The 22743-nt window shown below is 44.1% G+C and overlaps 3 protein-coding genes across 6 annotated transcripts; 1 reads left to right on the top strand and 2 right to left on the bottom strand.

The window, feature by feature from the left end:
* Positions 1-1301: 1301 nt before the first annotated feature.
* On the bottom strand, positions 1302-9433 carry ERLEC1 (endoplasmic reticulum lectin 1; the record flags this gene model as incomplete). The annotated part of the gene is made up of 14 exons (XM_083856507.1): positions 1302-1547; positions 1681-1756; positions 1945-2022; positions 2531-2655; positions 2750-2809; positions 3111-3272; positions 3583-3712; positions 4786-5009; positions 6697-6737; positions 7718-7781; positions 7900-7977; positions 8406-8486; positions 8577-8681; positions 9128-9433. 14 exons carry the CDS (start codon positions 9431-9433, stop codon positions 1476-1478), a joined length of 1602 nt encoding a protein of 533 aa, XP_083712633.1. The 3' UTR covers positions 1302-1475.
* Positions 9409-22734, top strand: ASB3 (ankyrin repeat and SOCS box containing 3). 3 transcript variants are annotated; one of them, XM_083856509.1, is made up of 10 exons: positions 9409-9447; positions 15893-16122; positions 16418-16579; positions 17354-17466; positions 17836-17971; positions 18176-18347; positions 19667-19864; positions 20577-20828; positions 21583-21716; positions 22326-22734. In XM_083856509.1, the coding sequence occupies exons 2-10, from the start codon at positions 15927-15929 to the stop codon at positions 22550-22552; spliced, it is 1590 nt and encodes a 529-aa protein (XP_083712635.1). In that variant the 5' UTR covers positions 9409-9447; positions 15893-15926; the 3' UTR covers positions 22553-22734. The 3 variants fall into 3 exon arrangements, with proteins under 3 accessions (XP_083712635.1, XP_083712636.1, XP_083712634.1); XM_083856510.1 differs by having other exon boundaries at positions 18170-18347; positions 21583-21687; XM_083856508.1 differs by having other exon boundaries at positions 18170-18347.
* On the bottom strand, positions 10608-15387 carry CHAC2 (ChaC glutathione specific gamma-glutamylcyclotransferase 2). 2 transcript variants are annotated; one of them, XM_083856511.1, is made up of 3 exons: positions 15197-15387; positions 13340-13375; positions 10608-12550 (listed from the first exon to the last, which is right to left on the bottom strand). In XM_083856511.1, the coding sequence occupies exons 1-3, from the start codon at positions 15329-15331 to the stop codon at positions 12167-12169; spliced, it is 555 nt and encodes a 184-aa protein (XP_083712637.1). In that variant the 5' UTR covers positions 15332-15387; the 3' UTR covers positions 10608-12166. The 2 variants fall into 2 exon arrangements, with proteins under 2 accessions (XP_083712637.1, XP_083712638.1); XM_083856512.1 differs by lacking the exon at positions 13340-13375.
* Positions 22735-22743: the final 9 nt, after the last annotated feature.

Genomic DNA, 22743 nt, shown 5'->3' with positions numbered 1-22743 from the left:
AGTTTCCTCCCATGTGGGGAATTCTGACATTCTACAAACTAACTATTCTCCACTCACCCTCTGATCTAATCACCACAAGGAGGGATGTGCAGGTGGAGTGAGTGTGCTGTGTTCCCTTCCCTGGCACAGCCTGAGGGATGCTGAGGCTGCCCAGCATTGGGTGGCTCCAGCCTTTCATCAGGGCAGCCTTGATCCAAAATAAAACCGTCCCAAGGGATTGCGCAGCTCAGAGACATAAGGAGGGAATCCAGCCAGCCCCTCGCACAGGCAGCACAAGGTGAAATGCTTTCATCTTTTCTTACTCTGTGTTGGCTGCTGATGCCTCTGGCTGGCAGGAAGGCAGGGAATGGGGGAATCTGGGTACAAGACTTTTCCATGGGGAAATAATCTGTGTAAAAGATTCTTCCCCCTTTCCAGCTCCCTCTGCCACCTTGCTGAGCCTCAGAAATCAGGATATGAGCAAGAGCAGTGAGAGTCAATTTAAATGCTAAATCATGCTGCTGCTGCTGTTTGGGTTTTCTGCTTGCTGAGAAACTAAAACAGGTTCTGTTGCAACAGTCCAGCAGCTCAGGGGAGTATTTTGGGCATTATTTGCCCACTCATCTGCCACGTGGCTGGCAGGTTCCTCCCCACAACTGTCAGAAATTCCTGTGCCTTGCACAAGGGCTGCAGGAAAGAGGAAATGTGGTGGGCACAGGGAAGTGACAAACACACACCAACTGGACACTGTTGCTACAGCCCCAAACGTTGAAAGCTCTGCTGCGTGTTGACCATTACAAGCTTTTTTGAAAATATGAAGTAAATCTACTTCAGATCCTCCTGTCAGCAGTATTTCAACTTATCTGATTTCTCTCAATTTACTTGTAAGAATGTCTAGTGCCAGCAGATTAAAACTTCTCCAACATTTTTTGTGAGGTAGACAAGCTACAGAGAACTGGATCTGGAAGGATGTTCAGAAAAATAACTGTATGAAGACAAACCCTGCAATGTTAAATATAAATAAATAAATGGGATGTCCTGGGAAGCAGCCCAGAAATAGCAGCTGAAGAGGCATGAGGTGCAGTGACAGGAGAATGCAATTCCCAGCAGTTAGAGTGAGGTAACATTGGTGTTTGGAGAAAGCAGGAACAGTAGAAAACCATGAATGGTGCTGTGGCTCCTGAGCAGGAAGTGTTGGCTTCACCTTTTCCTTCTGTTGGCAGCTGAACAACTCCTCCCTGAAGCTTCAGTTGTTTCTGTGCCTTTTCCGAGTTGAGGTTACACCTTAACAATGGCACCAACGAGCCAGGCAGGAAGTGCAAGACAAGGTTTTAATCATTAAAAGTTTATCAATAAGCTCTTATATACACATAGTTATACACAAAGTGGTTCATGAGTCCCTCAGCTTGGAGAGCTGTGCTGGTGAGGCCTTTGTCAGCTCACAGACACTGTTCCCATGGGAATGCCAGGATTTGGCCTTGGGGGCTTTGCTGTCCTCAGCTAGGCACTGAAAGGAGCCCATATTCATCTGCTGTATCCAGGATTTTACAGATGACTGGAGACTCCACCTGGAAGAGAGAGACCAAACCATGAACTCCAAGAATCTTGAGAGGAGTCACTGGGAGAAAGGGGCCACCTTAAACATAGACCTGGAGATGTGCTGTACTACCAGCCCTGACCTCAGGGCATGTCTGTACATACCCCAAGGATGTACTGGCAAGAATGAGGCTCCAACATGTAAATGGTTACAGCGTGAGGAGAGTCCGATTCTTTACATCTGAAAATAAAGGAGAAATTGGGGGGTTGGTAGGCAATAAGCACAGAGTGACACATATTTCACTGCTGTCTGCAGAATTTTATTAAGTTAACAGAAACTGTTTTCTGAGCTTTGTGACAACAGCAGCAGCTTTCCCCTCTCACCCATGAAACAGACACAAAACATCACTTTGTAAAAAGTCCACTTACTTCAATTTCACAGTCACCTGCCTTGGCTTGTCTGTCAAGTCACAAACATCTCCATTTCCATAGAAATGAGACACCATCCTGCCACAAAAGATCAGAATGGAAGAGATTGGAAGTATTAAACACAATTTTCAATCAGGCAGTTCTGTGATGCAATGCAGCACCTCATCATTGGTCAAGTATTTAATATACAAACAAATAGTAACAAATATAGTATTATATTACACTATATAATATATATAGTATAGTATTATTATTTAGTATATTATTATTATATATAGTATATACATACTATATATTAATATACTATATATTATACTATTAGCTATTATATTATTATATAGCTATTTTACTATTATATAGCAATAGGTTGTGTTGCAGTTACTGCAGAGGGAAAGAGTTGTTCAGAGTTGAAAGATTTTTCTCTGTGCCATATCTGACGTGCTGAATTCCTTATCTGTGATGTTGACTGGGGGGTAAATCTGAACATGCTGCTCTTGGCAGTTTATTTTATCTGTTCATAACCCAGATGTCACAGGGCTGGGCCCTGTGTCTCAGGTGTGAGAGGAGGGCAGAGCCTGGTTGGTACCTGACAGTCTGAGTGCCATCCTCTCGCAGGTAGAAGGTCCTGGCTGCATTCTTCCTTGACCACTCAATGTGCTCCTCCTTGTTCCACGTACCCACCACCACGGAGGTCTTGCCACTTTCCTTATCCTAAAACAGGAAGAGCTGATCATTACGCCATGTCCAGAGGATTGTATTTTCTTAACAGGAACTTAAAGGAACTAAGAAAACTCTTTGAACACACCTCATGGTACTGGTGGACGTATTTGCCATAGCAGAATTCATATTTCCACCAGCCAACGCCCTGGGGAGAGGAACAACCTCAGTGTTATAAAGAACCAAACAGAACCCCTAAAACAAACAGAACACCCAAAACCAAACTGATCTTTTTCCCCCCTAGACCCTAAACCAGCTGTTTCAGCCATAAAACTCTGTATCTGTTAGTTAATGAAAATCCTTCACAGCTAATTCTGTTACCTACTTTCATTTCACTGTCTGCTCAAATAAACTGAATTTCAACAGAAAAGTTAAAGATAAAAAATACACAAGTACATGAATTAGGATGTATTCCACATAAGTTTACTCCACATGGCTTTGCTGCTCACCCCATGGAAGCAGTAGGAACCACTGAGGAATTCCTTGATGAGCTGCTCATCGGTCAGTTTAGAGATGTGGGTTGTCCCCACTGTTAACAGCTGGTGGCTCCCAACAGCCACAGGCTTGTGGATGGAAGAGAATTTCTCTTCTTTTGTTGAAGGCATTTCTTCCTGCAATTAGAGGATACAATTAAGTCCCCTACAGGGTCTTACAAGTTATCGGAAGTTACTGAACACTGGATCAGGTTGGCTGTTTTGGTCAATTTTAGCTGAAAGAAAATTCCAGTCAAAACCTTCACACATTTGTGAACTGTAGGCTACAAAGGCTACAAAAATTTAAATCAGTTGCCCACACTTGCTTTGTTTTCCCTTCCAAATGGGGTGAGTTACAGATGGTTTCAACAAGCTTAAAGACCAATGAAAGACTGACACCACCTTATAAAATGTCTTAAATATGGAAAGTAAATGAAACAAATCCTACCTCCTTGACCCTCCTAAAAGGCATCTTCTGCATTTCCTGCTGTTTCTCCAGCTGTTCCAGGTTGTGGGGTTTAAGTGGGGATCCTGGCAGGGACTGGCAGAAGATGTCATTCACAGGGGAAGCCCTGAACCTGCCCAGCAAGGTAAGAACGTGTCGTACAGAAATCAGCACAGTGCTCTGAGTTTCTGGATCTGCTGCTGCTCAGGTGGTGCAGGTGCATCCCTGGATGAGATGCCAGGTGTACAGGGAAAGCCCCAGAGGCTGAGGCACCACTCGGGGCTGTTTGGGGAACACATGACAGGAAAAAAGAGCACTGAACTTGGAATTGGGGTTGTGATCCTTGTGATGTCACTGGGCAGCACTCCCAAGCTGCCACCTCCATTTTTCCTTTTTTACCAAGGTGACATACGGGGGGGAATGATGATCCTGTGTGTTTATTTTCAGTGTTTCCTGCTGGTGGCCAGAAACCCTTCCATGCCTTCCCTTTGAAAGGAGGCAGCAGCTCCGGATTTTATCCTCATCAAGCAACAGAACAATTTCCCTGTGCACTTTCTATCGTTTTTTTTCTACTGCTACAGAGGCTTGAAAGACTCATGCAAGAAATAGGTAACAGTGCCACAGGTAAGTGCAGCAGATAACAGAGTATGACCAAACTCATCCACATGAGAAAATTTACAATGGATACCAAACACCAAAACCAGCAGCACTTAGTAATTCCAACTGCCAAGTGTTTTCAAAATGCAGGATTTTGCCTTCAGACCTTCTGGCCTCTTTCGGATCACTGATTGTTCCACACTCACTTGTTCCAACATCTGTGTAAATCCAGGAATCCTGTCCATTATCCCCCCCTTGCCTATATGGCACATTCCCTTTGCGGTTCTCTTTTTATACCCCCCAAACACTCAGGGAGTCCCTCAGATACATGGTAGAGTTCAGGGAGGGGGAGGAAACAAGAAGCCTACACCTAGTTTTTGGAAAGTAACACTGAAATTGTGAATTCTCCATATAGAAATGGCTTCTAGAGAGCTCCTCACCTTAGGAGGAGCTAAAATCAAGATTAAGGTTATGGTTGGAGAAGATACTTTTGGGTTTACAGACTTTTAAAGTGTACACACACAGTATCTGCAGTCTTCAAATACCATGAGGATGATCCCTCCAGAAATCACAGACTAAGAGGAGGCATAAGTATTGTGGGCCCTGTACCTGTATTTGGGGTGGTTGCAGAGCAGCGGGGTCAGGATCACCACCTCGTATTCACAGGTTGTGACTTCTGCCACAGAGAGGATCTCGTGCTTGGCCTCGGGGTGGCAGATGTACATCACTGTGCTGGACCTGGGCAGGTTCTGCCTCAGGCTGCAGGGAGTGCCATTGCCCAGCTCCACAGGGTAGTAGGGAGTCATCTGCCCTTCAATGTTTTTCGTGGGGATCTGTGTGAGGGAAAGGAACAGGTCATAGTCACAGGAGAGCTCCTGAGACTCCTCTGAAGCAAAAAATGTTATTCCTCTGTGCAGAGCCAGCATTACCAGGTTAAACTCAGACCCTGTGTGTTTCCCAGTGTTTCTGCAACATCCAGACCTGTCCTGGTGTTCACCCAGATTGGGTCTGCCAGGCCCTAAAGTATAAAAAAACCCCTGCAAAGTCACCCTGGCACCTGCACTACACCTCTTAGCATTCCCAGCCCAGGCTGCTCCTTATCCAGAGGATCCCACACCACCCGTGGCTGTGGCTAACAAAGTCAATGATGTATACAAAGTAAATCCCACTTTGTCACACCTTCCAGTCTGCTCTCTTCAGGTTTGTTCCTTTGTGTTTCATCCAGCTTCCTCTTTATGACATTAATTACTTAAAGTGGTAAAGTCTCTAACCTGGAAGCAGCTGGAGTTCCTGGCTTCCCAAAGTGCCCAAACCTACAAACTGACTCTTTTATACCCATGTTGCTTGAGCTACTGAAGGTTTTCAGTGCTGAACAGACAGGGGTCTGTGCTAAAAGACAGAGGTGCTTTCTGGGGTCAGGACACTCCAGGGATCCAGGAGCTTTCTGCCCCTCACCTGCTTTGGCTTACAAGCCAAGTCACCCTGTGCTAGGCTACTGACTCCTCCCAGAAACTGCTCCACCATGAGTGAAGACATTCACAAGATTAAAGAACCAACATGCATGCCCTTTCCTGATAAGAGATTCCAGGAAATCCTGACATGGCAAGTGCATCATAAATACTGTCAGACAAAGAGGCAATAAAGACTTAATTTCCTCTGAAGCTGAAGGAAAAAAAGCTGCACTGCTAAACTATGTTTCCTTGGCTTTCCAAGAGGCACAGCTGCCACTGCCACCAGAACAGGCCACTTTCTGTCCCCACACGACTTTCAAAATGCTCCTCAGGCCTGGGTATTTCTGTGATCACTACACAACCACCACCCTTAGCTATTCCAAAGGCCACAGACACAAAATATTCATTTCAGCATGAAAATGAAGTTGCAATAAGGTCAAACCTGCTCTCACTATTTCCAAACTCCAGTGTGCTTCATCAGCTATTCCCACTGTTCTACTATAGGATCAGCAACTCAAGAGTTGAGTTTTGGGGCCTAAACAAGTGGGGAAGCTCTCTAAGGGGAAAGGGAAGCACTGACTATTATGGGATGGGTCAGCAGGTCAGCTCCATCTCTTAGGGATTTTGTGCTGTAGGGCTTGTTAAGTGTAAATAAGTAATTTGAGTAGCAAGATAAGTAAATTTTCTGAGCTGGGACTGATAATTAAAAGCAAGAGAAGAGCAGCTCAGGAACAGTTTCATTTCTTGATAATCATTTTGGGAGGGGACTAATTACATCATCTTATCATTAGATTGGATATTAGGAAGAAATTTCTCCCTGTGAAGGTGGGGAGGCCCTGGCACAGGTTGCCCAGAGAAGCTGTGGCTGCCCCATCCCTGGAAGTGTCTAACACCAGGCTGGATGGGGCTTGGAGCAACCTGGGATAGTGGAAGGTGTTCCTGCCCATGGCAGGTGGCACTGAGTATCTTTGAGATCCCCTTCAACACAAACCCTTCTGGGATTCTATGATAATATACAAATTGTCTCCACTAATGATGCCAGAACTTAAAATAGATGTTTTTCACTTGCCTCTTTCGCACCATCTTTGGAATTCTCCTTCTCTCCTTGATCTAGGGAATAATTAAGAATGAGGTAAGTTTGTGCACTTGAAATAAAATGGAATTTTACAGAGAAGCTTTTCTGTTTTGTGCATTTGCTGGTGCTTCATACACTGCCAAGAACCATTTGCACTTTTGCACTTGCTGGTGCAAAAGACAAAAGAAAGGAAATAACCAGTGATCTGAGGCACACAACAAACAGAGCACAATACACATCAGCTCATCACAAAACCACATGGAGTTGGTAGGACAGGCCAAACCCAGCCCTGACGCCAAGGCAGGGCTGGAGAACACGTCACTGCAGCTGTTTGGGAAGGGTGGGAATTGGACAGGAAACAGGCAGGTGCTTTGGAAGGAGCAGGAGCTGCCAGAGAGGAAGCAGGGAAAGGACACAGGACACAATCTGCCACCTAAGCAGGAAGGGCAGAGGGACAACATCCCAAACAGGCTCAGCCACGGTGACCTGAGGTACCACCACCCAGAAAGGCCAAACAAGGCAGGGTCTGAAGCCCTGTTTCTTTCCAGGACTAAGATCCCTAACTCAGGGCTACAGCCAGGGATCCAGAGGTGGGATGAACAGCACTAAATCCCCCACAAAGGACTGCAGCATTCCAGTTAATCACTTCTAGGAAAACAATGCTGTCCACCTTTTGCACACTAGCCTAGAACGGAACAAACCCCAACCTAGGTAATGTTTTTCTATTCTGTTTCTGTTCTTTCCATCAATCCTGAATGAACACTGTGGATTTGGAAGACTTCTTTGAACTAAATTACGGGCAAAAAATGCTTCAAAAATCAGTTATTCTAAAATGCTCTTCAAGTTTGGGGCTCAGTAACCTCATTTCCACTCAGGTCTCGCGCCAGGCACTTGAATATTTCTGAGGATTTGTGCCAGGTTCCCTAGAAAAAAAAAAGGCTCTCAAACTGGTCAGACAGAATTAAAGCCCCAAAAATTCACTAACATCAGCAAAATGACGTAATCTAAAATGTACCTGGTTCTGACAACGGGTTCTTCATTATCATATTCCCCAGGTAGTATTCTTGGATGTTTATTTTCTACAATCAGAACAAACATCAATTACCACTTTCCAACCTTTTTCAGGGAATTCAAGCCTGCTGGAGGAGTTCAGCAGGAGAGAAGGGGAAGTGGAGAAGGGGGTTGTGAGCAGCCTACCTGTCCCGTTTCCTTCTCCTCATGGTACTGACGGATGTGTTTCCCGTGGCAAACCTCATAAGTCCAGTAAGATTCAATCTTAGAAATAAAAGATATTTTAAGAATTATCTTTGGATGTATTTACACACCACAAAACCACCCAAATGTTGGCTTTTGCAGCAAAAGGCTGGAACACCCTCAAAAACAAGAGCACAGTCAGTAGTCTCAGTGTTGCCTGAACAAAGACACCATGGAAGACTTCCCTGACTTTCATGCAGACAAAACAAAGGGAAAAAAAATAATTAAAAAAAAAAAAATCCACATTTTTAACCGCTACCACAGCAACCCATTTATCTGAATTCTGATATCTTTAATCACGCACACTTTTGTCAGCAATATTAAGGCATAAAGTTGTAAAGACCTTGTTTCAGACTGTATTGGTATCTGACTTACTAACCTAAACCGTAACATGGACTGGCCTGCAACCTTTTAATTGGCATTTAATGAACAAGACAGAAGTAACATACTCTATAGGAACAGCTGCTTTGCTTAAAGAGAGGCTCCAGCAGTTCCCCTGGAGTAGGACCTTTATAGTCCTTTTCTTCTTCCTGCAACAAAAGGATATTTCATGACACTAAAACTGACATGTAAATGCTCAGCTACAGTTTATATTCACAGAATAACTCGCCTGAACTCACCTCGTTGCCACTGGCTATCAATGGCAGGAGACACTTGTACTTCTCTTTATCCACAGTGGTCATGATGATATAATTGTCCTCCTTGTACAAGACACCAGTGGTCGGCTGAGAAAACAACCAACATGGATCAGCCAGGCAGGTGCTTTTTAATGCTACTCATTAGAAATACCTCTGAATGGTGCTCTAGAGTATTTCCTGGGGTTTAATTACACCACAAGACTGGGGTTTGGTGGTTAAGCTGGCTGGGAGTTGCTTGCTGCTGCCTTCGCTTTGGACCTTCTACTTCCACTCATATCCCTGATCCACTCCAGATCCCCGATCCCCTCCATGCTCCCCTCACTCCTGCTCACCCACTTCAAGACCTTTATTACAGCCCCCAGCCCCATCCACTCCCCTTCACGCCCGGCTCTCCCCATGCCGCTTCCAGCACAGAATCCCCCGGGATTCTCTCCCAGCTGCCGGAGCAGCCCCACCCAAGCCCCCGCTGCGCGGCGAGGAGGCTCCGAGCCCCTCCCCGGGCGGAGCGGCCGTGCGGGCCCCGCGGTACGGACCAGGCTGAGCTCGGTGCCGGGCCAGTTCACCCTGAACGGGATGTCATCGCTGAGCTGCGGGAGTGCTCGGCCGCCCTCAGCTACCGCCGCCACGGCCGCCAGGAGCCCGCAGAGCAGCGCCGGGGCCGGGCAGGGCGGGCAGGGCCCGCAGCTCCTCCGGGGGGCCGGGGCCGGGCGCGGCGGCCGCAGCCAGCAGCCCCTCATGCCGGCCGGCGGCTCCGCCGAGGCCGCGCCGCGCCGCCGCCACGTCGGCTTCCGGCAGCCGCGATCAACAACCGGGGCAGCGCCCGCCGCGGGCAGCGGCATCCGGGGCAGCGCAGGTGAGGGGCCGGACGGGCATGGAGCGGGCCAAAGAGCAGCGTGGGGGTCCGGGCAGGGAGGGAGTACGGGGAAGGAGAGTGAGTATAGGGAGGGAGGGAGTGACTGAGTGAATACGGGGAAGAAGTGAGGAGTGGGAGGGAGTGAACGAGGGGGAGAAGTGTGAGGGAGTGAGGAATTTGAGGAGTATGAGCGAGGGAATGAGTGTGAGGGAGAAGTGAGAATGAAGAGCGTGAATGAGTGAGCGAATGGGGAGTGAGGGAGGGTAAAGTGGAGGCGAGTAAGAGGAGGGCGGGAAGTGAGGGAATGAACGGGAGGAATGGGGTGCGGATAATTAACTTTGGTCATTAATGGCAGCACTAAGGGTTAAACATAACCAACATGTATGTGGTCATGAGTGTAAAAGAGCGCTTTAAGGGCTCCTCTGTGTATTACTCTATACACACAGTGTGTATGTATATATATATTATGTGTGTAGCTATACATCTGAGAACCCAAGGGGATCAGCAGTCTTCACATCAGAGCACGTTAGGCCAGTCCCATCTTATCCATGGGAAACATGGAGCAGATAAATAACTGGAGAGACACAGGAAATTAATTGGCCACACTACAGAGAATCTCCTTATTACAGAACCTTGGAGTTATTCTGGTTGGAAAATACCTTGGAGATGAGAGAGTCCAACCCTTAAGTCTGGATTTCCCTCTCCTCTCTGCATTATCTTCTGTTAATAGTCATGGTTGTGCCTGTTGTTTCCCCAAACACTGTTTGGGAACAGGCTGAACAGCGGCTCCGTGTGCATGGTTGTGTAGTGAAGCCTACAGATCTAAAATCCGTTTTTGCATAAATACGGATTGAGTTTAACCAATCAGAAAAAAAGTCTAAATGGCCTAAAATTTTTGAGGTAGCAGATCTGGGAGGTTTTTGGTAGCGACTGGGGGCAGAGCAGTGGCTTTAATCCCACACAGCAAGAACAAATGTATATATTTGTATTTCCTATGCTTTAATTCCTAATGTGCCACAGTTTATAGTAGCCCCTGTGTGGTGTTTGTCATTCTCAGCCCCAATTGCAATTTTATAGTGAGGTGCAATGAACACCTTGATGTCCATCCCCACACAGACACACTTTAAACACAGCATTTCTGGAGGTTTCCGACCACAATAGTCTTTGAAACGCATCTTTATTGCACTGAAGTCGTACACACACACACACACAGAGGAACGTGTATTGTTGCAATGGTTTATGGATTTGGGAAGCAAATGAACCAACAAAGCCTTGGAGGCAATTAAAGATAGAGAATATGGAGCTACACAGAATCACAGTACTTAAATAATTAGCCTTCAAAGAGAGAATCAGCCCTGATGGTTCTGGATCATTACTGAGCACAAGCATCTCCTGACCTGTTTGAAGGAACAAGGATAAGTCTTTGAGGAAAGTATTTTTAAATCTAAAAAGGATTTTAAAGAAAGCAGAGAGTGCCATTGCACATTTTTACCTTTACAAATATAAACCAGATGTAAAGAAGAGAAAGGGTCAGCCTTCTTAGGGGAAAAACACACTTTTTTTGCAATCACTGATGCAGAATCCAGGCTTCCAGGCTGCTACTAAAAACTTACACATTCCCTGGATGGGAAAACAGGACATTACATGGTGTTTGAAACAGGACCTTTTATATTAAGATATAAAAATATACTTTGCTAAAAGTTAATAAAAATAAAAGTTTTGAGGAGCAAGACAAATCCATGTTGGGACAGATAACTCTGTGTGCTGATGGATTGCATCAGGAAGCCTACTGGCCTAAACTGGGGGCTTCCTAACCCTTTTGGGATGTCCATACAAACCCCTAAGGTTACTGGAAAGAGGGTTCCTCCCTTAATTACCTTCTGTTGGTGAATCCCTGAAACTAAAATCTATCCCTGGAGCTGGGATTTTTAAAGAGATGGGGCCACAACAGCACCCGAAGTAACAGAGATGAGAGTTTCTGTTCTTGCTGTGTTGTGACTTTAAGTCATGCTCTGAATTAATTTTAATATTTTGGGGTTATTCTTTAAATCAAGATTAGAAATGAAAATGAGGCACTGATAGGTTATGGCTTGTTTGAGTCAGGGTGCCTAAAGCTGTGGTTTTCAGGGCCTGACATCAGCAGCCAAGGGAAGGAATTCTTTTACATTAAAATGGTTTATCCTCTGCATTTAAGAGTAAATTAACATGTAAAGGGTGAGATGACTAATCCAGTGGTGTAACTTCATTTCAGAGGAGCTGAATGTTGATATAAATGCTCTACTACACAATTTAGTCCAACCACTTAAAATTCCTGCATTATGGTCTGGAATCAGAACAAAAAACAAATCACTTAAATCTATGGAACTTGTCTCTGCATGTTGATCTTGACCTAAAAAATATTCTGAAGTTTTATTTTAAACCTGAAATAATAATGAAACATAACGAGAAGTTTAAGTAGTTGTCTTGAGGTGCAGTCTTCGAAAAGCTAAAATACCAAATTCAAACCTAGAACACTTTCCTTGCTCACCTTTCTCTGGACTCCTGAAAGAATGCTTTTGGCAGTTTTAAGTAACCAATTCCTATTCTGAATGCAGCATTAATTAAGATATGCAGTATTAATTAGGATAGTGCAATACAGAGGAGCATTCCTCCCTGTCACACGCCCACGGCCAACAAAACCTCTCCTCCGAAGACAGAACCAGGTTGTTGGGAGGTTACTTTATAGACAGTTGAGGTTTTGGTGCTTGTTCAGGAGCTCCTTGACGAGCGTCTCTAGGGAGAAGAGGTGCTCATCCACATCCTCGGGCACGAGGTTCCTGATGGAGTTGGCCAGCTCAAAGAGGTATTCCGTGTTCCTGCCACTAGGCCCGGCAGCGCCCAGGATCTGGCGCGCGATGTCCTCGAGCGGCGCGGGGCCCAGGTAGTTGGGGTTGTCGCGGGTGCCAATGTACAGCAGCACGTCAAAGGGCTGCACTGACGTGTCCTTCGGGTAGAAGATCACCGTGGTGGTCCTGTAGCCACCCTTCTCCCGGAAATCGAGGTAGGCCTTCACTTCTCCTTCCTTCCCAGCTGGTAATCTGTAGGCGACGCCCCACACACACCCCTGGCCGAGAGGAACAGGTTAAAAGGGTACTCAGAAATCATCGTGTTTAGGCAAAATTTTGAGCAAACTGATTTTATGCCCTTCTGCTGCTTTTTGCACTGTTTGTAAAAAGGGCTGCTTTATTCAGGGAATTATCAGTGATCACACAAATTGATTATCCTCTTTCTGCTCATGCTGAGGTTTTTCTAACAGAGCAATCTCTTATTTTGTTAATATTTGGAGTAGTAAATAGATGCTGTACGTGCCACTAAGAAGCTGGCAAAAAGGACACAGAATTTCTCCCTGACCTCATAAAATTTATGTCTGCAAATGACAAATTTAAATAATGCTGAATTTGAAGGGATTTTGATCAGGTCCCTTCTCCTTAGTGACAGTTTGGCAAGGACCTGAGGGTCACCTACACCTGTTACACACCTGGACTGGCGTGGTGTGCTGAGATACCTTCACAATCTGGTTAAACCTTGCAAAGCTGAAATTAAAGCAATTACATTTATCATTTGATGTTGATATCAAATCATGTATGTTTGGTGTATCTTTGTATCAAGTTCTGCATCTCACTACTAGATAGACAAAGTGACTATTCCAGAATATACTTTAGAATATCCCTGTGGTAATAACAGACCCAAACTACTTCCAGTTTATATTGATTATTTGAAACAATCAAGAGCCATTGGCGTAACTCTGGGAAACACTGAGAGAACTTTTCCCATAAGACAGTTATCTGCTTGTACAAAAGCAATAATTAACAAGTGGAAATACATCAGGACATTCTGTACAGCAGTACTGTACCTCAGCATCTTCAACCAGGGTCACAACTCTTCCAGGCTAAAATTTAAAAGAAGAAATCATTGTTCACTCAGATGCTTTTGCCCCAAATTGTGAGCAAAACCAAACCAAACCAAGAAAAAACCAAGGAACAGAAATGAAATGCTCAGAGAAATCCAGCACAATTCCAGTAAGGTCCAGATCCACTGTAAATATTTTCTGAGAGTAGCTTTTAGTGTGTATTAGAGAAAATAAACAACATGTTAAATTCTGGGTTGACAGTGCCTGTGACACAAAAATTAAGGTAGTCAGAAATGGGGACGGGTTTGAATGTCCTGGCTTTACATGTGCTGTCCAGACTCAATTCTATTGCAGTTTAAAACAGTGACAATTAACTAACAATACAACAACAGTGATAATTAAGAGTTTCATTAATGTAAAACTATCCTTAAGGAACCCTTGGAGCCTTAGTGGATGGAGGGAGGATACCTTGCAAATGGCTTGTTTTCCCCAGGAAGTTAATTCTTGTAGGAAAAAGTAAGAAGCCAGTTTGTAAATACTGGAAATAAAACAGTTGAAGTTTGTTGTATAAAACTCTAAAAGTTGTATAAAACTTTAAAACATAAAACCCTGTGCTGAACTTCATCTGCAGTTTAAAATTGCTGCTTTTGGCATCAAATTTGTTCTTTCCCAGCATGAGCCATTTATTCCTGATCTGACTGATAAAATAAGGCAACAAAGCTACATGAACACTAAATGATTCCTGTTTCCTGAGGAGAAATGAGTCTGTATCCAGGATACATCAAAGATAACTTTGGTGTTCCTTTTAGAATGTTTTTTCCATAGTCATTGATAGTTCTCTGACTTGTGCACTTGCAGTGAGTCACAAAGATTTTTGTGAATTTTGGATTAAAGAGACCACCATTCTGTGGTGGAAATCAACTTTCTTGCCCTTGCTAGGAATGTCTGTAACTCTAGCCTAAATTCATTAAATTTTATTTAAATCTAATTCGATTTAATATGAAGGGCAATACTGAGGAGGACTTCATGTTCAGGTGGGTTGTGTGATTGAAGAAGAATCTGTTTGCCTAAGGAAGGGCAGGATATTTAGTTAATTGCTTTGCAGAGTCTTTGTCTTGCCTGAAACAACTGAAAACAAACAATAAGAAAAAAATTATTAAATACTTATTGATCAGAGGAATTAATTACTGTTTGTAGTATTAGGAATAACCCTCTGAAAATATTTTTAAAATACAGCTAACATAATTTGCTGTATAATTGTAAGAACTGGTTCTTTTCTCATTGCTGTTCTTTAACATGTGTCAGTGGCGGCTCAAGCTGCGTTATCTTTGAGCTCTGTCCAAAATATTTCAATGGTGTTGGAGGTTCTAACGAATGTTGTTTACATCTGTATTAAACTTTCCAAGAAGCAACCTATGTTCTTTAAAATAATCTTGATGCTTTTTCTATTTTAAAGCTGCTTCAGGTTTACAGTGGAGTTACCTGGGCGCAGGTTATACATTATCCTCACCCCCGTGGCTTAAAAAAAACGACACTGGGAATGCTCACTTGGAATTTTTTTTTTTCTTTCCTAATTCATTAATTTCCACCGGACATTAAAATAAGTTAAAATACAGCGGGGGTGGGGGTTACTTAGATCAATAATTCTGGCTTTTCTCACTCCCTGTGCACAGCCTGGTTAAATACCCGCCCCTCACCGAGGGTATTTACCGCCCTAAATGACGAATGAGGGCATTTCTGAGTCCCTTTAAAGCGCGTTGTGTTGTTTGCGGTGTCCGTGCAGCCCCTGCGGGCGGCTCCGTCCGCGGGGCAGGGCCCGGTCCCGACGCGGCGGCCGCTCTCCCCCCGGCCCCGGCTCACCTTGCCCGGCACCCCGCGGTGGTCGGTGCTGCCCTGCCAGAAGCGCCGGCTGTAGCCGCGGACTTGCCCCACCAGCTTCTCCTGGTAGGGGAAGTCCACCTTCCAGATGAGGGAGCCGTAGCCGAACACCCACATGGCGGCCCGGCCCGGCCCGGCCCGGCGGGGCCTGCGCAGAGCCGCGGGGCGGCCCCGGGCGGAGGCGGCGGCCCCAGGCGCGTTCGTCAGCCCGGACAGGCTCCGCCAACCCCACAAGCGACCGTCTCCCCAAAACCCACCAGCGACCACAGCCCAAACCCACAAACAAGCTCCCCCAAGCACCAGCCTCGCCCTCCCAGCCCTACAAACAACCACATCCCCCCCAACCCCCCCCAGCCACCTCCCTAACAACTACTTCTGCCCTCAAATCCTACAAAGAAACACCGCTTAACCCCATAAACAAAACATCTCTCCTCCAACTCAGTTTCCCATTAAATCCCCAAACACCCTCCAAAACAACCACCTCACCTCAAACCCCACAACCATCTATCTCCCTTCAAAACTCACAAACCACCCACCCCACCCCAAGCAACTACCTCCCCCTGACCCCCCCAAACCACCACCTCTCTACCAACTAAACCAAATCCTCTGCAAAACATACAACCTCCCCCTCGTATGTATTTTGTACCAACACACATGTCTTTTTCTTTCCCCTTCCAGTCCTTTCCTCCTCCTGTAGAGTTCTATAGCAGGGATGGATTTCACGGAAGCCTATTCCGACCGGTGCTCAGCCGTGGGCCTTGCAGCCAGAGAAGGAAACACTGAAATACTGCGGGAATTGATTAATCGAGGATACAGCATCGATGTCCCGGATAACAGGGGGTGGCTGCCCATCCACGAAGCTGCAGCGCACAATTCCAGTGAGTGCCTGAAGCTGCTCATTGATACAGGTAAGCAAAACCTAATGGGAAATAGTGTGATTTTCTGCTAAATTACCCTGTCATAGAAAATACAAGTTACATAGATTTATCCTGTCTTTGGGGATTTTCTGTATGGTTTCCCAACAGCGGTAAAGAGAAGTTGACACGCTGCAGTTCGTGGGTGATACTTGAGGTGATAACAGCACATTCATGGGTATTCTGTAGGCCACCTATCTCAAATAACTCTGTTATTTTCTTTAAATTATTGTATTTTGTAATTCACTGCCAAATATCCCTTTTTTCCCTTCACTATGCTCCTCTGCAGCGTCAGCTAAAAACTACATTCACTCAAGGACATTCGAAGGGCTGTGTGCTCTGCACCTCTCAGCTCGTCACGGCTCTGTGGGATGTCTCCGGGTTCTCCTGGAAGCTGGGGCTGGCATCGACAATGTCCCCACCGAATCCGGCACCACCCCGCTCTTCCTAGGTGACAAGAGATTCCCTGAAATCCCGAAGTGTTTAAACTCAGCGGTTTAAACTCAAGTTTCTCTGAGTTTAAACTCACCAGAGCTTCTTCCTTGCCTGTCATGTGGTGTCTTTTTGTAGCCCTGAATACCAGGCTTTAGACTCAGAGATGGAGTGGGTGTGGAAATAGCCTTTTGTTTATGGGTAAATCTGCTTCAGACGTTGTTTTAAAACAAAATTATAGAAGCAAACTGGTTTTCTGCATCAAGCACAGAAAAACTTCAGAAGGTTCAGAATTACATCTGTATGAGGCTGTTTCAAAGCCTTTTTGACTTTTATAATTCCTCCCTAATTCTTATGTAAAAAGACTTATTTTTGACATTCCTAGTTTGGCAATTAAGGTCCATTATTTTAGAATTTTTTCTATTATTTATGTTTGACCTAATTGAATGCTTAACGCTTCTCTTACGGTGAGTCCTGAGGGTCTAAATCATCTGATTAAATACGTTTATTGATTTACTTGCCTCTGTACCCAGACATCATGGGTGCCATGTTACCTTTGTTTCCAAGTCTTTTCCAAGTTTAGGGGAACTTAGGCATAATTTCCATACTCCAACACTGTTTTGGGGATCTAAATATAAAAGACAAGTAAGTATATAATGGGCAAGTTTAAAGGAATTATGATTATTGTTTCAGGAAGTTGGCAGTGAGACCTTTTGAGCTTTTAAATCCAAATTCTTAAATTATTTCTTTTTAAAATTCCTCAATTTTTTTTTTCATTACTATTCGGTGGAAGCTGTTGAGAACAGACACACAGAGGTTGTCAAATTTCTGCTCCAACATGGAACAAGCGTTGAAGGTTCCCATTCTTGGTCTGGATGGAATTCTTTGCACCAAGCTTCCTTTCAGGTAACCTGTGAGCACATCATGTAATTTCCATGTAACTGGTGTATTCTGGGGGATAATTATTTCCTTAATAATTATTGCATTTTTGTCAGGTAATTTTTCCTAACCTACCTTAGCAGTCATAAGCTTGTACTTAAAAATATGTTGGCTTAATGGTTCTAACACATACAAATGAGTTTATCATGCAAACAAGCAAAAGTGATCAATTTAAACTTGTCTAATTTCTTTTACTATTAAATTTTCAGCGCATCTTCAGAATATTGAAAATATTGTGGGTTTTATTCTTTCTATCTGGAACATGTCGGGGAAAAAAACCAAATTATGTAATTTCCTCACTTTTCTGCTGGTTAAGTCTAAAAACATTTATTTCAGGGTTCCACTGAGATAATGCAAATGCTTCTGGAGAAAGGGGCCAGCAAGGACTGTCAAGATGACTTTGGGATTACCCCTCTGTTTGTGGCTGCTCAGTATGGCCAGCTGGAGAGTCTGAGGCTGCTTCTGTCTCACGGTAACCACAGTCCTTCATTTCCCTTGCTACACTTCCATCAACTCCCAGTAAATGCAATTTTAGCTCTGCTGTTACACGTCATCATTTCGCATATTGGAGGTTTTATTTCCTTATTGCTGCGGAAAACTTGCTGAGTTTGAAGCCACTCTGTGAAAAATGATGACTGATGGGCATGACTTTGGTTTTGTTTTGTGTCAGGTGCAGATGTCAACTGCCAGGCCAAGGACAGGGCCACTCCCCTGCTCATTGCTGCACAGGAGGGACACATGGATTGTGTGAAGCTGCTGCTGGCTGCAGGGGCAGACCCGAACCTCTACTGCAACGAGGATAACTGGCAGTTACCCATTCATGCAGCAGCTGAGATGGGCCATGCAAAGTAGGTGGTTGCAGAGGCATTCAGACAGAAGGTCCTGGTCACACAAATCTGATCCCCAAAGGAAAGTTCAGCCCTAAAAGGGAGAAAAAAATGATTGTTCAAACTAATCTGTAGTTTAGAAGTTCTGATTATTTTCATATTTTAAATGTCTCTTAGTAGTTTCTTCCACACTGATAGGGAGTAGGTTGAGATGAAATATTGGGGAGAAATTGTTCCCTGTGAGGGTGGAGAGGCCCTGGCACAGGTTGCCCAGAGAAGCTGTGGCTGCCCCAGGATCCCTGGAAGTGTTCCAGGCCAGGTTGGATGGGGCTTGGAGCAACCTGGGATAGTGGACGTGTCCCTGCCCATGGTAGGGGATAGAACTGGATCCCCTTTAAGGTCCCTTCCAACCCCAACCATTCTATGATTATATGATTTTTAATTCAGCGTCTAACCTGAGTTTGATCCATATCCTAATGAATTTAAAGGGTTTTCCACAATGCTGAACCAGATATCAATTCACTCCATGGCTGTATTACTTTAACATTTAAAAATACAAATAACCACATTACACATTGTACATTATACGTTATACATGACATGAACAGCTGCTAATTAGAATTCTGTATTAAGTAGCAGAAGAATTATATGCAAATATTGAATTCGCTGGACCAGCCAGAAAAAGCCACAAAACAGTTTCTTTAATCTTTCCAGAGATGCATTTTGTAGCTTTGCCCAATTTCAGAGATACAAGTCAGTTCCACAGCAGAGAACCAAGAGTGGAAGGAAGTTTTGGGAATAGACCATTGGGGAGAAAGATCTCTCAGGAACTCCATGATTCACACATGGACAGTACTTAAATATATAAATGATGGTTCATCAATGGCAACTCTTATGCAGCACAAATAAGTTCCAGCAGCAAAGGAACTGATGTTTGTCACTAATGTGATGTGGCCTGGGGTGTGAGCTGTAAACAGAATGATTTTTCTGTTTCACAGAACTAAGAATTAATTTAATTTGCAACTCACACTTCCAGTTTACTTACAAACTTCCTTGGAGATGGGATTTAATGTGCAGTCATGTTCTGTTGCTGTAAAAAGAATTTTTGGGTAATAGGAAGTAGCTGTCACTGGTTTGGTTTAAAATACTTCTTTCCAGCCCAAGTCTGTCCCAAAGGACAATGTTTGCCAGGGGTCTGTGTATGGAATTACAAAGCTGCAAACTGAAGAGTGAAAAACCGTGGTTTTTCTTCCAAAGCTGCAATGACCGTGTGAAAAAATGACCGTGTGTTTAAGATTAATTGCATGAGATCAGAAAACGGTGGTTTTAAATATCTGCAGGATACTGGAGCTGCTGATTCCAATCACTGACCGGATTTGTGACAAGGGTGAGGGCAAAGTGAGCCCCGTGTATTCTGCGCTGTACAGCGGAAACAGGGAGTGCCTGGAAATGCTGCTCAAACAGGGCTTCAGCCCAGATGCTCAGGAGTGTCTGGACTTTGACTGCAGGTCCCCTATGTGCGTGATCTTCCAAAAGCAGTAAGCAAACCTTCTATTTTGAAATTATTCATAATCATATTTGCTTTAATTAACTTACTTTAAATGTGCAGTTTCCCACCTTCCTTCTTCGACTTCTTTCTATCATCTAATATTTTTCCAGAATTCCAGTGTGTTCCCCCTTTGCAGACACTCCTCATTAATATGCCTCCTTGGGAATATTAATGTGAAGTCCTGGAATGTGACTCACGTGCTGCATTAAGGCAAACATATTCAAAAATGGCTTTTGAATCCTCTCAGATTTTAACAGATTATTTCTTGTACATGGATTGAAATTTAGTTATGGTGTAGATGCTGCCATTTAAATTAATGAGGTTCGTTAGTAGTGAATTTAGTTTGTGGCCTGCTCCTAGGAAGCTGCCTTTGAAAATCCTTGGACACCATTATTCTGTTTCTGTCCTGGTGTTGCTGTATAATAAATAATTTGGGAAGGGATGCAGAGTAGGTGATTGTGCTGTGAACGAGGCAGGTAGCAAATGTCACCGCTTCTATGGAGTAATGTGCCATCTAATCACTCAAAGGCAGCACCAGTCATAGTCTCTGTCCTTATCCTATGACCTTGTTGCAGTGGGTAATGATGAAAGGGTTTTAATAAAACCATTTTAAAGTGTCTTATTGAAGACAGATGTGAAAAGTGGTAGGGGCTATCTGAGGGAAAGCTCATGGGATGCCCTGTTCCTTCTCCCGCTCACAGGTATTATCAGTTCATTGATGTTCTCCTGGAACATGGGATCACCCTGCGTGGGATTAACTTGGCGCACTGCCTGCGCCATAAGAAGTTTGCTCTGTTCCGGCGCTTCCTGAGGTTGGGCTGCCCCCTGCCCTCGGAGGAGGAATTAACAGACTTCATCCACTACAGCAGCACAGTGCAGGAGGAATACAAGGAATGGCTGCCCTGCCTTCTACTGGCTGGCTTCAATCCTGTGAATTTCATGTGCGGGATCTGGTAGGCAGGGAGCCTTGTCTTTATTTACTTAAACATCTCGTGCTAATGTGCAAAGCTGCTACTGAGCAGGGCTTTCACAGGATGGCCCTTGATAATCAGTTGCCACCATCAGGAACGGGAGGGGTTGTGGAAAGTCTGAAATAAATCATTCACATGTCATGTCTGGAGGCAGTAAAACAGTTTTATTTAGGAAGAAAGCCAGACTGGAAATTGCCTTTCTTTCGAGTAGCAATAAAGCATCGCTTCCCAAATTTATATTGAACATCTTTAATTAACTCCCAAATTTAGCTGCAAATTGTGTGTGTAGTACTTTAATACAGCTATAGTAAGAAGGAATTCCAATGGGAGAAGTAGGTCAGGAGGGATGGGAAACAAATGGGAAGTGAAGCTGGGCCAAGGCTGGGAGGAGAGGAAACGGATGCAGTTTGAGACTGTTTTGTTTAACACAATGTGGCAAAAATTCCAGTCAGATTTTCTGAATTATTATTATTATCATTGAAGCTTTTCCACATATAAATAACAGCTTGGTGATGTTTTATATTTAATTGGGCACTACAGGATTAAATTTAGAGTTATGAAACATCTGTATTATCTGCAGACTGTAGTAAGCACACTACAAGTTTTAGAGGTTTGCAACTCAGTGACTGAACAAATCTCACTGTCCTTGTTTATCACATGCCTTGCTTTTTGGTATTTTATTCTGTAGCCTACAAATATTTTTAAAAGATATTTTAGGAGAGTCTTTTTTACGCAGGATTTTCTCCATGAGTGAGGATGTCCTTAATTTCGTCCTGGAGTTCATGAATTGGAGCAGACTTCCTCCAATTGTGGAGCAGCACCTTTCCCAATACAGGCAGAGGTTTGCTTGGACTTCCAAGAGCCATTTTGGTAATGAATACAGGCAGGAAAATAATGCCTCCATATATCTAGCTTCCAAGCTGCAGGTGGGGAGATTTAGGAGAAGATGACAATGTGACTTAGTTATGTTTTAGTTTTCTAACTAAGTTATGTTTCTAACTAAGTTTTCTAACTTAGTTATGTTTATGTTTTCTAATTTGATTTGTATTTCCAATGAAGCTTCTGTCCTGTTTTGTAAGCACTGGACAGTAATTAAATACAAACCATAAAAATGTGACCAGCCAAAAAGATTCAGTTGGCTGTGCAGGAATTTTTCATAGTTCAGCCTTCAGAAAAGCAGGTAACATGTTATTTGACTGAAAAACTGCACTTAGGTGTCTTTGGTAATGATTTCTTTCAAAGAAAATTCTTCTTTAAAAGGGTCTGTAATAATTTTTAAGTTGTCCAAGTAATAATGCCATTTAATAATACGTCCTTTAGAATTTTTGAAGCTAATGAGGATGTTTTTGGAGTTAAAAAACAAAAGGGGGTTATTTGGGGAAACTGAGATTAAGTTCTCTCTTTATTTCCTTTTTTATTAGTAAATATATTTGTGTAGTAAGAGCTGCTCTGCATTTGACTTGGAGTTTTGTTTTCCAGCCTACCTTCCTTCCCTGTCCCATCTGTGCCGCCTGGAGATCCGCTCCCTGCTGGGGGCCAAGCACCTGCGCTCAGAGCGCGAGATCCGAGCGTTGCTGCTCCCATTGCTGCCAACCTCCCTACAGGACTACCTGCTCTACCTGGATGTGCTGCGAGCCAACGCTATCCCTATCCCTAACCTACAGGATACCCAGGAGCAGGGAGAGGAAGGAGCTCCTTCAAGCTGAGGATATAGAAGACGGACACTAGTAACACCAGTGCTCCATAAGAGTGGTGCCAGTGTCTGGACTCCGCAGCTGCAGGTTTTATAATGGGAATCAGGAGACTTGGGAGAAGAACTGCTGTAAATGTCTGCTGTAATTCTTTTCACACTGTAGTTTTATACTACAAATAGAAATTTCCTATGAGTTCTATGATT

This window comes from Zosterops lateralis (genome assembly GCF_965231275.1).
Source record: "Zosterops lateralis genome assembly, chromosome: 3".
Classification (NCBI taxonomy): domain Eukaryota; kingdom Metazoa; phylum Chordata; class Aves; order Passeriformes; family Zosteropidae; genus Zosterops; species Zosterops lateralis.
The sequence above is the reverse complement of the archived record's forward strand: the minus strand, read 5'-3'. Positions and strand labels throughout refer to the sequence as shown.